Genomic DNA, 17,064 nt, shown 5'->3' on the forward strand with positions numbered 1-17,064 from the left:
CTCGCCTTGCTCTGGATTCACTGATTGCTTTCAGCTCAGCCTGTTTTCTTCTCTTTCTCTGCCTGTTCTTTGTTTTAAAGAGATACCTTTCCCTCTGTCGCTCCTTTAGCTTGTGATTAGTTTCTATCTTTAAAAAGGTGATACATATTTATATATCTGTCTTTGTGTGTTTAAATATATCATGCAGTTTTGTGCACAGTCTTTCTGCCTTTGCCAGTTAGAACTGTTGATCTGCAGCAGCTTCAGAGCCTGTGTTGCCCCCCTCAGCCTCGACTGTTTGATTATTTTCGAGAGCGACATTTCAGAGAGGATCTGACTGGTTTATGCACTCGACTGAAATGACCTGTGAAATGAAAAGAGCTAGACCAAAGTGCTGTTTAAATGTTTGCACTGCTGGATGAAGAGGGCAGCTTAAGCACAGTTCAGCTTACCCAGCTACCTGTCTGTGTACGCTGTTTATACAGTCTGCTGTTTACAGGTCAAACAGAGACTAACATGCATTTCACATTAATGTATGTGTCTTTATTACACAGTGTAATGGTGATTTGTAGGTTCCAGGTCAATGTTGTGCATACTTATCAGCTCTCGGGCCCCTCCCCTGGTTTTAAGATTAGACTTCAGACTTTCATTTTTTAAAGAGCTCATAGTTCAGGCTGTTCAGGGCCTTCCCATGATGGACTGAGTGTTTGTTTTTTATTGTGTTTATGTGACACTACTGCACATTATTGCACTTTGTCTTCTCTCTGCTGTAATTTGTATTTTGTCCTTGTCTCTCTATATAATAAAAGACCTCAGTAGCTAAAATTAATCTTGTGATTTAAAGCAGTTGCTTTTCTTTGATAAGTTTCCATCACAGTAATCATACAATTCATGGCTCACTCTCAAAAATATAGACTGTTATAAGTATTTACACACATTTTGTGTGAAGTAGAAATCAGTAAGTAGAGTGTGGACTTCTGAGGAAAGCTATATGACAAGAAAAGATTGGTTTGTTATTTACTTAGTTCAAGTGCAGTTTAGACCACCTGCTCAGAGCCAATAAACAAGGTGCAATGAAGAGTGTGACTCCTCCCATAAAAAATGGAAACCGTACGTGATTTAAGCGTTGATAACATTTCTTTAAGGTTGTGTCCTTGTACACTTTGGACTGCTTCCAGTGCCGAATGTTCTGAATGAGACTTCCACAGATCTAAAACCAGCAGCTCGCTCTGATCCAGATGTGCACCTGAAGAAGCTGAAGTGGGGATTTGAGATTTTCATGGCTGGATTCACTGAACTTTTTTCATATTCAGTATACAGTACTATATACTGTATATACTAAAGATTCAATTGAATTCAATTTTATTTATACACCGCCAACAATCACCTCAAGGAGCTTTATTTTGTAAGGTAGACCCTACAATAATACAGAGAAAAACCCAACAATCAGATGATCCCCTATGAGCAAGAACTTTGGCGACAGTGGGAAGGAAAAACTCCCTTTTAACAGGAAGAAACCTCCGGCAGAACCAGGCTCAGGGAGGCAATCTGCCAGCCGCAGACGGCTGCCGCCTTGGTGTAGTCACTACACCAAGGAGTACTGACTATACATATACTGCATGAAGTATATTAATTTTCCATCCCTTGTATTCTTTTTTTATTTCCTTCTGCATTCCAATAACAACCTTCCTGCTTGGCAGTGTTTGCATTTGGCCTGTTATTCAGACCAGCGATCATAATCCAGACTGATAATCCCAACAGAACGCCTGAAAGGTAAGAATCAAGCTGCGGCAGTCGTCAGATCAGAGTCCAGACTAAGAGGCTGTGATGGGCTGTGGTGCAACGTTCAGCGAGCTGTGAATGAATGAATGCAGGAAACCTTGATGAGCTGAAGCTGTGAAGAAGAGTGGGTCAATGTGTCCCCACAGTGATGTGAGAGACTGATGAAGTCACACAGGAAACCATCACTGCAACTTATTGTTGATAAAGGAGGATCTACAATCCGCTGAATCAAGGGGACGACTCTCGGGACTGAGAGTTCATTTATACAGGATGACATATTTGGTGTGACGATTGAGCTTATTGATCTGCAGGATTTATAATTTAGATCCAAATTACATATATATATATATATATATATATATATATATATATATATATATATATATATTAGGGGTGCAACGATACACAAAATTCACGGTTTGGTTCGGTTCGATACTTTGGTGTCACGGTTCGATATTTTTTCGATACAAAAAATGTTCATGCCTTTTTAATTTCTCATTTATTAAAATTATAAATATATATTTTAACTCAAAAGTACAGTTTTTAAATTTAACCCTAACCCTTGTGCGTGTTTTTTATTTTGACAGCGAATGCGCACCTGCGGACCACTTATGTGCAGCCCTGGTTATTTAGCTCGTCATATTGCAGCCACAGAAATTATTTTGTCCATGAAACCATAAAGCTGCACTTTCTTTTTGCCTTATAGTCTGATTTGTCATAACTTCTCCGTTTTGTGGTAAGCTTTTCTTTGGCTGTCACTTCTTCACCCTGACCTGTCTTATTTGGCTCAGCAGAACTAAAATATATATCCTGCTGCTTTTACACACGCACTCACATAAGCTCAGCGATTCTCTGCGCGATCAACCTCTCACATGTTTAAGCTTGCTGCGGGAGATTTCACTTGTCATGTTTGCATAGTAAGCTAACGATTAATAAGACGATGTCAGAGGAACTGGTGCACAAATTATCATCACTCACAGATCAGTGCTGTCGCTCTCTACACAGTTCGCACGATTGCAAAGTGAAAGCAAAAAAACAAGCGCAAATTCAAACGCGATTTCAATATGTCACATATTGACAGTGGCTCACCGATGCCAATGACATAATTACCCAGCTACATTTCTGAAAGAATGCAAAAGCATTGACATATATTTTCCTTCCTACAATAGCCCGACGGGCAGGGAAGAGATAGATTTTGGTAGCCCGACTGAAAAAATCGCTTGCCCCAGGACGTCGGGCTAGCGATATTGCAAGCCCTGTATCTGATTGAGGAATCACTCATCTTTGGAAAAGAGAGTCTATTACAGAGAAATGTCTCTTTCCAAAATAAAAGCTATACTATCCGCTTCTTCTGGGCTATATTCTCAGCAGCATAAGGAGAATCATGTGCTAACAGCTGTCTAAATGACTCGGCTAAAGTTAGTAGCATGCTTGTTGTTTTTGTCTTGGCACTAGGATGATGTCGGCGTAAATGTGCAGTCATATTCGTTGTGTTCCCACTAGTGCTTTCAGGTTAATCTCGTTGAAATGACCTTAACGCCACAACACGGCAAATCTCCGTTAACGAGCTACCGCCGATCGCCCCGTGCATGGGGCTAGACGGCCAACACGTTAACGAGCTAACTGCGCTAACACACTAGTTCCCACCCATGTAATTGAGCATTGCATGGCACATCCAACATACTGTTTTACTTTAGTCCATGACTCGCTTACCTTCAGGGTCATACGTCACATGAAAACCAAAATAATTCCAAACGCCAGATCTGAATGAGGGTGGGGGAGGTCCATGTTGCAAGGAGAGCTTAACTTCTGTCTTGCTAGCTTGCCCTGCGCTTTTCCTTCTGACTATGCTGTCTGTGTTGAGCGCTCAGTGGATCTGCGCTCGACAGTGCAGCCTAGGCGGAGTAGTCGAACGCAGATTCACTGAGCGCTCAACACAGACAGCATCGTCAGAGGGAAAGTTGATAAAATAAATTACAAATGTTGTATTGTTCGATACATATGCGTACCGAACCAAAAGCACTGTATCGAACGGTTCAATATCGATACGAATATCGTTGCACCCCTAATATATATATATATATATATATACACACAGTGGGGCAAAAAAGTATTTAGTCAGCCACCGATTGTGCAAGTTCCCCCACTTAAAATGATGACAGAGGTCAGTAATTTGCACCAGAGGTACACTTCAACTGTGAGAGACAGAATGTGAAAAAAAAAATCCATGAATTCACATGGTAGGATTTGTAAAGAATTTATTCGTAAATTAGGGTGTAAAATAAGTATTTGGTCACCTCAAACAAGGAAAATCTCTGGCTCTCACAGAGCTGTAACGTCTTCTGTAAGAAGCTTTTCTGTCCCCCACTCGTTACCTGTATGAATGGCACCTGTTTGAACTCATCATCTGTATAAAAGACACCTGTCCACAGCCTCAAACAGTCAGACTCCAAACTCCGCCATGGCCAAGACCAAAGAGCTGTCGAAGGACACCAGGAAAAGTATTTTAGACCTGCACCAGACTGGGAAGAGTGAATCTACAATAGGCAAGCAGCTTGGTGTGAAAAAATCAACTGTGGGAGCAATCATCAGAAAATGGAAGACATACAAGACCACTGATAATCTCCCTCGATCTGGGGCTCCACGCAAGATCTCATCCCGTGGGGTCAAAATGATCATGAGAACGGTGAGCAAAGATCCCAGAACCACACGGGGGGACCTGGTGAATGACCTGCAGAGAGCTGGGACCAAAGTAACAAAGGTCACCATCAGTAACACACTACAACGGCAGGGAATCAAATCCCGCAGTGCCAGACGTGTTCCGCTGCTGAAGCCAGTGCATGTCCAGGCCCGTCTGAAGTTTGCCAGAGAGCACATGGATGATACAGCAGAGGATTGGGAGAATGTCATGTGGTCAGATGAAACCAAAGTAGAACTTTTTGGTATAAACTCAACTCGTCGTGTTTGGAGGAAGAAGAATACTGAGTTGCATCCCAAGAACACCATACCTACTGTGAAGCATGGGGGTGGAAACATCATGCTATGGGGCTGTTTTTCTGCCAAGGGGACAGGACGACTGATCCGTGTTAAGGACAGAATGGATGGGGCCATGTATCGTGAGATTTTAAGCCAAAACCTCCTTCCATCAGTGAGAACTTTGAAGATGAAACGAGGCTGGGTCTTCCAACATGACAATGACCCAAAACACACCGCCCGGGCAACAAAGGAGTGGCTCCGTAAGAAGCATTTGAAAGTCCTGGAGTGGCCTAGCCAGTCTCCAGACCTCAACCCCATAGAAAATCTGTGGCGGGAGTTGAAAGTCCGTGTTGCTCGGCGACAGCCCCAAAACATCACTGCTCTCGAGAAGATCTGCATGGAGGAATGGGCCAAAATACCAGCTACTGTGTGTGCAAACCTGGTAAAGACCTATAGTAAACGTTTGACCTCTGTTATTGCCAACAAAGGTTATGTTACAAAGTATTGAGTTGTATTTTTGTTATTGACCAAATACTTATTTTCCACCCTAATTTACGAATAAATTCTTTACAAATCCTACAATGTGGATTCATGGATTTTTTTTTCACATTCTGTCTCTCACAGTTGAAGTGTACCTCTGGTGCAAATTACTGACCTCTGTCATCATTTTAGGTGAGGGAACTTGCACAATCGGTGGCTGACTAAATACTTTTTTGCCCCACTGTATATATATATATATAAGCAGATAACCTTATGAAGCCAAGAACAGACAACATGCTGTAATTGTCTGCAGCCGTCCAAGGATACAGCGCAAGACGGGGTTTTTTCTGATTGGCAGGTCATGGCGCTCCACGGTTATTAAGGTTTCTGTATTTAGACAGCTGTTGGTGGTGAATGCTGTGTTGCTTCTGTGTCAGCCGCTCTGTCAAATGTGAGTCAAGAAGTCAAACACAGAAGGATGGTTTGTCCCTCGGGCTTGTTTCTGCTGAAATGATGAGATGCTCTTCTCTCTCTCTGATTGGTGGGACGTGTGCTTCAAAGCTCACAACTCTTTCATGTAGGCTTTGTTTCTTTGTGTCTTTAAGTTGAAAGGTTGTTTTTTTTTGTGTGTGTGTGTTATTTTTTTACCCATAGATAGAACATTTTTACAGCTACAGACATGACACACAGAAAACTGCTGCAGTCATACAGTCTTCATACTGGAAACCTTTCACTCAAAACCACAAATGTCTACATTATTATTGCATATATGCAATAATAACATTTGTGGTTTATATACATATACATATGTGGTACTTATAAGTGCACATGAGAGGATCACCAAAGTCATGCTTACACACCACCAACACACACCAGGTCCGATCGGTCTATTGAGATAATTATGAACTTATTTCCCGAATGAATTAATGAATGTTTTTGCAAATGAACTGTGTAGTGGCATTGAGATTCTTAGAGGAAAACAGCTTGTAACAAGTAACAAAAAAGTCTAAATGCTCCAAACATTGAATGAAACCATAGTTTTGCACAGGACTTGGTGCATCATTTATCTGTTTCTGGTTTTACAGACTTAAAATGAATGAGCTGTGTGTGTGTGTTTGTTTTTTGTTTTAGGAGGACAATTTTCAAGACAAATCAAAGAGCTATGAGGACCCTCTGTTACAGGAGGACATTTTGCTGTCCTCATAAAATTGACCTTTTAAAATGGTTTCTGGGCATGTTTTAATACCCAAAAAGTGTTTTTCTCAAAAGTCTTTGTAAACCAAAAACTTGACATATGTTGTATATTTGTGTGTCCGCCACTGACCCCTGTCGGTTGGAGTTGTCCCTGCATGCCGCACACACAAGCGCGGGAAATTATACACGAGCGCGGGAAATTATACACATGGCGCGAAATTGGAAGCTGCGCATGCGCATTTTAACATTACCCATTTACACCATTGATATTTACATCAATGATTTAGACCGACTGATTGATGGATGAATAGGAAGCGCCCAATTTTGGCAGAGTTTTGACACGCTTTGGAGAAAAGGTAAGAAGGTAATTATAAAACTTTTAAAAGACGGACGTTCTGACAGACACAGTGCTTCAAAGTAGGCACAGCCGTGGTGAGGCGGCAGGTGAGGGAACGACGAGGTACGGTGGAAAGCATACGGCGGAGAGCGCACCGCGGGGACCGGACCACGACGAGCGGACGGCGGAGAGCGCACCGCGGGGACCGGACCACGACGAGGTGAGGACGGCAGAGCGGGCCGGAGCACGCGGAACGGTTCACGGAGGTCACAGCAACACGCTGGTCGGGGATTCCCGGACTGTCCCAAGCACCGGGATGGTTTTTTTTACCCTGGCCTAATCTCATCACTTGTTTCAAGGTAAGAAATTACACAAGTGTGTGATGTTTCACTGAGTTTGAAAGAAGGCCTTTTTCACTACAAGATCACTACACTTGTTTAATGTAAAATGGCTGCTACTACTACAACTACTATAAGTACTACTTCTGTAACTAGTAACTACTACCTATTGTACTAATGGTAGGAGTAGTTGTAGTAGATGCAGTTGTACTAGCAGTAGTACTCACACCTGTCTTTTTTGTGGTAGTTGGAGCTGTTTTCCTCCTGTTCTGAGATGATTATTTAAGATATTAAAAGATGATCTTTGCCCAAATACCAAGGAAACATTGGAAGGCAAATACAAATAAACTTTTTTAGATTCATGAAATTTAATTGAGACAGTATTGATGTCACTCTGCACACATTTGTTTATAAAATATTGTAAAAAAACCAAACAACACATTTGTTTTGCTCTCTTATAGTTGTGTTGATGAAGCACATTATTCCTGAGAGATCTAAAGCTTAGTTTGACAGACAGGTTTAGGCTAAGTCAGAGTTAGGCTTTAGTTAAATTAGGACATTTAAGTATCTTTAATATCTGCAAGTGCATGCTTTCTGTTAAAACAACTCAGACATCAGCCTTGTCTGTGTCTGTTATGTTAATGTAATGAAAGCATAGAACTCAATTGAAACAGTTTCAGTATCCATGCTATTAGTGAAATAAGAAAAATTGGGTGGAGCATGTCAGATACTTGACTTAATCAACACAGGTGGAACACAGTCAAGTTAATCTGCACAAATACAGCCTCGCCCCCATCCATTTATCTGTTAACCAGAATCCCTCCAGCACTCATCACCAAACTAAAATAACCTTAAACTAATAATACGCTAACATGGGGGGGGGGGTGCTTCTCATTCAGGCTTTACTAATGCCCTTGTAAGCATAAAGGCTTGAAGTTTTGATGTGGTTTACATTTTTATCTTATTTCCTTAGCAAATCATGTCACGGAGAACTACTCCCCTTCAGGATGCCATTAATCACATCCTTGCAAGAAGAGACAAGAATTCAATGTTAGAAATCAAATTTATTAATTCAGTTAAAGGTGAGTGACTTTGACACACTGCAGGCTAGACTGAGGGGTTACGCATCACCAGTGGTGACCTGTACAAACATCAATATAAATTAAAATGAAAGGTATTTTAATAATAATTTAGTTATTAGCGAGCCTGGCTATTTATGTTTTCTGCACTTGGACATGTTTTCTTTATTATATATGTAGAATTGAAAAAAGCACAACATTGCATACTTGTTATTTACAGATATACATATTTAATGAATTGATTATTTGCAGTGCTGCCACACCTGTGTCTCTAATATGGTTGTTTCTTCAGGTCGTGGCATCTTCACTTTAGCCAATTTCAAACAAGGAGACTTTGTGGTCGAGTATAGAGGGGAGCTTATTGATGCAACTGAAGCTGAACACAGACGTAACCTGTACCCCAGCGCATGTTCAGTCTTCATGTTTGACTTCATATGGAAGCAGAAGACATTGTGGTAAATTCAAAATGACTGAATGTTTACATTTCTATTGCAAGGTCAGGATTTCTGAAGCAAACATCTCATATTGCTCTTTACGAGTCCTTACCTCTAGTACCCGGCCCCGTCAGTCCCCAGAATCTATAGAAGGGGGAGTGACGGACCCGTGGAATAGCGGGATCTCATTCTTACTAAGGCTCCGTCATTTCCCGGTGACCCTGTGGTCCCCGGGAACTCTCGGTACTGGGGACTGACGGGACTCCCACATATGCTGAGGGCCCGTTAGTCCCCGTATTCAGCCTGTGTGTGCCTTCTCTAATACACACTCACGGGCGTAATGTACAGGGTTAGAGGGGTAATAATATAAGCCTACATTTTACAGCTAAGACAAGGTTCTCACGCTGCTGTGAAGATTTAAAATATAATATAGAGAGAGAAAATAATAAGAGAAAATTCAAATGGCCAGGGCTGAATGAGCGCCCCTGTGTCTGTGCGCATTTGGCACATGTGGACACGGAGACCCGTGCACTGTTATACTGTGTCCAAAACTACTGTATAATATGTACAATGCCAAAATAGTACATGTCAAGTGTTCTCTGCCTGTGAGGTAGGTAGATGGATGGCTTGATGGATCGGTGAAAAACCTTTCAACACAAAAAATAAAGAACATTTCATTAATCATTCAGATAAATTAAATGCATTATACAGAAATGAAATAACAAAAATATACACTTCAGTAAAGCCACTTTTGTCTAAACTATCATTTATCCTAGTTTTAGTTTTACATTCATTAGTTTTTGAATCAGAGGTGAGTAATTTCAAACAACGAAGATGAAATAAACTGGTCTACCTTGCATTTTTTACACTTTCTGTAACAATTAAATTTTTAAAGTATACATTTTAGAGTTTACAAATATTTTAATAAAGACTTTAACCAAGGATTTTCTTTTACAAAGAATTATTTTCCTTAAATTAAACCAAACATATTTACACTAGTTTTAAGATTTAACCAAGGATTTGGGGTAATTACTTTTAGTATTAATTAACATACGGTAAGTGTGGGAAACACTATCTACATAAACAATCTTTTCAAACTTAAACATTTATTTTAATATCAATATAATTTTTTAAACTTAAATGCAGTAACTATTTCCCAAAGCATAAAAGCAGCAAATATGAGTCCGAGCTTACCGATAGCCCGTCTAACTCAAAGTCTTCCTCACAGTGGAAAGTGGATTGTGCTTGGTTTGCTGTCCTCTCAGTATGTCACACTCGGGTCAAATGACTGCTGCATGCATTTTAAGGTCTACTAGGCACGCCTGCCCTTGATTGCTCTAATTCAACTCACCTGGCAGAGCAGTGCACACCAGGCTGCGCTTAGCTGTAGATTGCACAAGGTCTAATCAGTGGCCACGCACAAGCAGCAGCACAGAGCAGGTAGTGGGCAAGAGGAGGAAGAGAAGAGAAGAGAAGAGAAGAGAAGAGTAACAGCCACACCTACTAGGTCAGCGCAACAGTACAACAAAACCACGTTTAAGCTCTAAGCACAAGTAGAAGCGCAAACACTTATCTCAGTCAGAAAGCAACGCGTCCTTGACTGATGGACGCAGTTATAAACTATGCATTTAACAACTAAACTTGTATTGGATGTTGTGTTTGTGTTGGTGCTTAAAAATTATAGTATAGTTCATAGGCATGTCACTATAAATGTTTGTTTGATGTATGTTTCCAAATTTGCAGTATTGATGGAGCACTTGAAGATGGGTCATTTGGGCGACTAGTAAACGATGAACACAGGACACCAAATTGCAGAATGAAGTTGATTGAAGCAGAAGGGAAGCCACATCTCTGCCTTTTTGCACTGAAGGAAATTGTGGCAGGAAGTGAAATTACTTATGACTATGGTGGGAAAGAATGGCCCTGGCGGAAAAAGGTGGGTCATTTAAAAAAAATTTTCCCCTATGAATTGTTGTTTAAAACCTACATATCTAGATGTCACAATTAGGGATGCAACTAACGATTATTTCAATAATCGATTAGTTGTTTCAGCCCTAGTCACGATATTTAAATGTCCTCTTGGTGGTATTCAATCTGGTTTAACTAAATCTTGAATTTGTATGACTTTCCCAAGTGATGATTGCAAGCTTATCTGTTTTGTGTCCCCTTAACAAGTGTGTTTTACTGAGTGGCCACACACTGGAGGTGAAACAGTGAAAGCATCAGTTTGAGCTCAGATGTCATTATGAGGCTGATGGACAGTGTCCTTGAAAACCTTGGGTTTTTCTGTGTCAGACATATACATGCACCTTTTACTCACAGTCACTTTAGCTTCTTAGTATTGTCTTACTTTGGCTTCACTTAACTAGGTAAGGGTTAATCACTCTGTTTCCTTGCAGTTAGGGTGAGAGTTAGAACTGTATTTAACTGAAGGTGAAACAGAAAATGCTTAACTATGTGTGTGTGTCTGACACAGACAAACTCAAGGTATGTGAGAACACTGTCCTGACATCTGAGCTCGAACTGAGTCTTTCATTGTTTCATCTCCAGTGTTTGGCATACTCAGAAAAACACACGGGTTGAGGGGACACTGGTTAGAAAAGACCACTCGTATTGGATTAAATACATTTCCACTGTAGCTGCCAGATGTTTACAATATTTGTTCTACTTTTCATACCCAGCTAAAGATCGCAAGCATCCCTTCTGGTCAACAGTGTGTTGCAGAGCCTATTGCCCATGACGTGGAGCACCATGTGATCTCTACAGACTCATTCACAGGTGAGTCCCTGCTTGAGTAAGCACCAGTGTTGAGAAGGTTACTTTTAAAATGTATTCCATTACAGAATACATGCCCCAAAATGTATTCTGTAACGTATTCCGTTACGTTACTCAATGACAGTAACGTATTCTGAATACTTTGGATTACTTAATATATTATCATGCCTTTTACAACAACGTGAATTTGTTGCTGTGTGATTTATTACTATTACTGAAGGTCCGCGACTCCGAACTGTAGTAAAGGGACCTCTGACTAATACGGCGGGGTCCCTGTCGGCTCGTAGCCGAAAAATAGCTCTACTTTGTTGTGTGGGTCAACTTTTCTTGCGAGAGACAGAGAGAGGCGTTGAAAGGCTGCTCCAACAGAACTTATTGTTTTGGGAGGAAAACACGAACACGGTGTACAGTCGAGTCTTAATAGCTTACTTACAACTGGGCTCGTCAGGCACTCTTCTTGGCTGAAGTGGTTATTATTATATTTACATGCTTACAGCTCCCGTTTTTCCTCGATGACAACTCGTACCTTTCCACTCCCCTTTTTCTCCCTCCTCGCGCTCACAGACCCATAACGTGTATGGCAGTCCATTCTCCCTGCAGCACGGACTACACTGAACATGATGCTACATTCTTTAGAGCTATGCTTGTAGCATTCTGCCTGTTAGCTTAGCACAACAACAACGAAAAGGCGCTCTCTCACCCAGGAAACACACAGTCGCAGAGAGAGAGAGAGAGCATCGCCCTGTAACCATGGCAACCGTAACGCTGCCGCCTGGAACAACAGAACATAGCTGTCAAACAAAACCCAAACAGTCCTGACCCGCGACAAAATGAAACAGGAAAGTACCGCAGTGTAATCCATTTATTTCAACAAAGTAACTGTATTCTGAATACCACCTTTTTAAACGGTAACTGTAACGGAATACAGTTACTCATATTTTGTATTTTAAATACGTAACGGCGGTACATGTATTCCGTTACTCCCCAACACTGGTAAGCACTACCTGTTAAACCCTGGGGTCTTGCAAAGCACTATGCCTCCATGTCTTGTGTTCTCTTCTACAGACAGAGAATTAAAAGCAGAGTGTCAGTCATCTAGACCTACAGCAGACAACTCTGAGCATGAGGTTAGCATGGATTCATCTGTTTACTAAAGATTGTATCAATGTGTAGTTTGGTAAATAGTGTGGTTTGTAAAGATCATGTTTATCAATTGATTACAATTATACTGCATGTACAGTCTTTAAATCATTGTAAGTACAGGTAGTCATCATTTAACATTGCATTTCCCTCTCAACATCATTTGGGTGTTTTAAGGTTTGACTGAGAGTGTCCCTCTTGATCAGATGGACACTGTACCATTGATGCTTGTTCATCTTTGCATCTCTTTAGGTGCATTCTGTTGGAGGTCAGCGTGGCACTTCTTCTCTGAAAGAGTTAATTGGTGAAGTTGGTGTCCAGTATCAGGAGTTGTCACCCCAAGCGTTCTCAGAAGAACTTACCAGTGGTCAGTTTTGAGTAAATGTTGTTAACTTCTGGCAATGCATGACATGCCTGAAGGTTTGCTGCATGAAAAATGTGCCAGTATTGGGACATTTCTGATGATTCTATAGTGTCTTGATGGATATTTTGAGTAGAATTGTAACAGTCAGGGATGTGAATTGATTGCGTTATGCGTAGATGTGGTTTTTTTTGACTTAACGAAAGTCAAGCACTGAATCTCCTTATGTTCCCTTGTACAGAGAGCAAATCGAAAGAGGTGCCACAATCATCCAGAGCTGTGCCTAACGACTCTGCTTGTGAGGTGAGTTGAAATTGACCTTTGTTTTAAAATTGACCAATGGTTAGAAGTGTTATGGTGTTTACATGAAACTCCATATTGAGTATTTTAGCAAACATCTGGCAGCGGTGGTGGAAATGTCCTCTATTTAGAACAGGAGGTCTTTTCTAACCACAGCGTCCCCTTAACAAGTGTGTTTTACTGAGTGGCCACACACTGGAGGTGAAACAGTGAAAGCAACAGTTTGAGCTCGGATGTCATTATGAGGCTGATGGACAGTGTCCTTGTAAACCTTGGGTTTTTCTGTGTCAGACATATACATGCACCTTTTACTCACAGTCACTTTAGCTTCTTAGTATTGTCTTACTTTGGCTTCACTTAACTAGGTAAGGGTTAATCACTCTGTTTCCTTGCAGTTAGGGTGAGAGTTAGAACTGTATTTAACTGAAGGTGAAACAGAAAATGCTTAACTATGTGTGTGTGTCTGACACAGACAAACTCAAGGTATGTGAGAACACTGTCCTGACATCTGAGCTCAAACTGAGTCTTTCATTGTTTCATCTCCAGTGTTTGGCATACTCAGAAAAACACACGGGTTGAGGGGACACTGGTTAGAAAAGACCACTCGTATTGGATTAAATACATTTCCACTGTAGCTGCCAGATGTTTACAATATTTGTTCTACTTTTCATACCCAGCTAAAGATCGCAAGCATCCCTTCTGGTCAACAGTGTGTTGCAGAGCCTATTGCCCATGACGTGGAGCACCATGTGATCTCTACAGACTCATTCACAGGTGAGTCCCTGCTTGAGTAAGCACTACCTGTTACAGTTTTTGCCCGTTGCTTGAACACTATAAACCCATGCTTAGACTAAAGTAACACAACGTGAAGCTGTTGTTACCATACCTCAAACACATGTACCCCTACCTTAAACAAAAGCGCTGCTTTGCACCCCAGTTCCAATCATGCAACACACCTACTCCTTTAGGCAACACACATGGTCCTGCATGCTACACTCTATTTCATACATAAGACACTTCGCTCACAAAATGAAATCTCAGGGTGCCATTCGGAAAACACATGTATCCAAAATACAAAACACATCGGGTAATTGCAACCACTCAAATACACACCTGAAGGCACCTACTTGCAAAACCGAACACCAATTAGCCAACTACAAAAAGCCCTCAGCGTAGCCATTCCAAGAACTTTGCAAGCATGGATGGAGGGAGAGCAAGAGGATATTTACCCCGGTGCCTGGCGGGAGAGGACATTGCTTGCGATGTTGATGAGGTCCTGTGGCCAGACCCCAACAGACGGCGGGATCCATGAGCCCACGTATGCACAATTGTCATGGTTTTTTGTGTTTACAGTATAGTGTGTTGTCTATTGCAGTACTATTGTGTTGTTGTTGTTGTTTTATTCGCTTTACCTGTATTCATGGTACTGCAATGTGCAGTATTGAGTAGGTCTATTTGCGTTTATGGTCGTTTGGAAATGTGTCCCCTGTAAATGTGCCTTCTGTATAAACAATGGAAATCAAGGACTGCAGTGTTTTATGTACAGCAGACTAGTGTGTTCCCCCTGATCTGTGAGTGTTTGCATATGATGCAAGTATGTGTCATTTTGTCAACAGAGTTACATTTTGACAAAGGAATGTTAGGTTTTGACAGCAGAGTTTAGGTTTTGGGAGTAGAGTTCCAATTTGGCACAGATGTGAATGGTATATTTCCCAGTGTTGTGTCATGTGTACTTGTGTGTACAGTTTTGGCACAGCGAGCGGGGTTTTGCAAAATGTGTTCAAGCAGTGGGCAAAAACTGTAAACCCTGGGGTCTTGCAAAGCACTATGCCTCCATGTCTTGTGTTCTCTTCTACAGACAGAGAATTAAAAGCAGAGTGTCAGTCATCTAGACCTACAGCAGACAACTCTGAGCATGAGGTTAGCATGGATTCATCTGTTTACTAAAGATTGTATCAATGTGTAGTTTGGTAAATAGTGTGGTTTGTAAAGATCATGTTTATCAATTGATTACAATTATACTGCATGTACAGTCTTTAAACCATTGTAAGTACAGGTAGTCATCATTTAACATTGCATTTCCCTCTCAACATCATTTGGGTGTTTTAAGGTTTGACTGAGAGTGTCCCTCTTGATCAGATGGACACTGTACCATTGATGCTTGTTCATCTTTGCATCTTTTTAGGTGCATTCTGTTGGAGGTCAGCGTGGCACTTCTTCTCTGAAAGAGTTAATTGGTGAAGTTGGTGTCCAGTATCAGGAGTTGTCACCCCAAGCGTTCTCAGAAGAACTTACCAGTGGTCAGTTTTGAGTAAATGTTGTTAACTTCTGGCAATGCATGACATGCCTGAAGGTTTGCTGCATGAAAAATGTGCCAGTATTGGGACATTTCTGATGATTCTATAGTGTCTTGATGGATATTTTGAGAGTAGAATTGTAACAGTCAGGGATGTGAATTGATTGCGTTATGCGTAGATGTGTTTTTTTGACTTAACGAAAGTCAAGCACTGAATCTCCTTGTGTTCCCTTGTACAGAGAGCAAATCGAAAGAGGTGCCACAATCATCCAGAGCTGTGCCTAACGACTCTGCTTGTGAGGTGAGTTGAAATTGACCTTTGTTTTAAAATTGACCAATGGTTAGAAGTGTTATGGTGTTTACATGAAACTCCATATTGAGTATTTTAGCAAACATCTGGCAGCGGTGGTGGAAATGTCCTCTATTTAGAACAGGAGGTCTTTTCTAACCACAGCGTCCCCTTAACAAGTGTGTTTTACTGAGTGGCCACACACTGGAGGTGAAACAGTGAAAGCAACAGTTTGAGCTCAGATGTCATTATGAGGCTGATGGACAGTGTCCTTGTAAACCTTGGGTTTTTCTGTGTCAGACATATACATGCACCTTTTACTCACAGTCACTTTAGCTTCTTAGTATTGTCTTACTTTGGCTTCACTTAACTAGGTAAGGGTTAATCACTCTGTTTCCTTGCAGTTAGGGTGAGAGTTAGAACTGTATTTAACTGAAGGTGAAACAGAAAATGCTTAACTATGTGTGTGTGTCTGACACAGACAAACTCAAGGTATGTGAGAACACTGTCCTGACATCTGAGCTCGAACTGAGTCTTTCATTGTTTCATCTCCAGTGTTTGGCATACTCAGAAAAACACACGGGTTGAGGGGACACTGGTTAGAAAAGACCACTCGTAGTGGATTAAATACATTTCCACTGTAGCTGCCAGATGTTTACAATATTTGTTCTACTTTTCATACCCAGCTAAAGATCGCAAGCATCCCTTCTGGTCAACAGTGTGTTGCAGAGCCTATTGCCCATGACGTGGAGCACCATGTGATCTCTACAGACTCATTCACAGGTGAGTCCCTGCTTGAGTAAGCACTACCTGTTAAACCCTGGGGTCTTGCAAAGCACTATGCCTCCATGTCTTGTGTTCTCTTCTACAGACAGAGAATTAAGAGCAGAGTGTCAGTCATCTAGACCTACAGCAGACAGCTCTGAGCATGAGGTTAGCATGGATTCATCTGTTTACTAAAGATTGTATCAATGTGTAGTTTGGTAAATAGTGTGGTTTGTAAAGATCATAAAATATTTGGGTAACAATGTTTTATGTTTCATTTCATGTTTTTAATTTTTTCCAGTGTACAATTCATAGGCTGGTATTTGAATCGGTGAAACTTGACAAATGCGGGATATGCCATTCACCTTTGACAGCTATCAGATGGCACGGTCTAAGATGCAAGCGTAAGTGTATTATTTATCTTGTGTTAATTAATGCATTTTTTCACTATACCCTAAGTTACCATGAGTCAGGTCTACATTTTCATATGTAAAGAATAAAAAAAATCACTTCAAAGTTTTATCAATTCAAACCATTGC

The 17,064-nt window shown here is 41.0% G+C and overlaps 1 protein-coding gene across 1 annotated transcript; it reads left to right on the top strand.

Moving 5' to 3' along the window:
• The first annotated feature begins 8,065 nt into the window (after positions 1 to 8,065).
• On the top strand, positions 8,066 to 16,720 carry LOC146638284 (uncharacterized). The gene is made up of 13 exons (XM_085363707.1): positions 8,066 to 8,168; positions 8,458 to 8,620; positions 10,343 to 10,535; positions 11,281 to 11,377; positions 12,440 to 12,501; positions 12,767 to 12,881; positions 13,117 to 13,178; positions 13,853 to 13,949; positions 15,034 to 15,095; positions 15,361 to 15,475; positions 15,711 to 15,772; positions 16,447 to 16,543; positions 16,632 to 16,720. The coding sequence occupies exons 1-13, from the start codon at positions 8,066 to 8,068 to the stop codon at positions 16,718 to 16,720; spliced, it is 1,317 nt and encodes a 438-aa protein (XP_085219833.1).
• The last annotated feature ends 344 nt before the right edge of the window (positions 16,721 to 17,064 follow it).

The sequence above is a fragment of the Diplotaxodon limnothrissa genome, linkage group LG2 (genome assembly GCF_057381915.1).
Source record: "Diplotaxodon limnothrissa isolate DT_005_m linkage group LG2, D_limnothrissa_male_GT1.1, whole genome shotgun sequence".
In the NCBI taxonomy this organism is placed as follows: Eukaryota; Metazoa; Chordata; class Actinopteri; order Cichliformes; family Cichlidae; genus Diplotaxodon; species Diplotaxodon limnothrissa.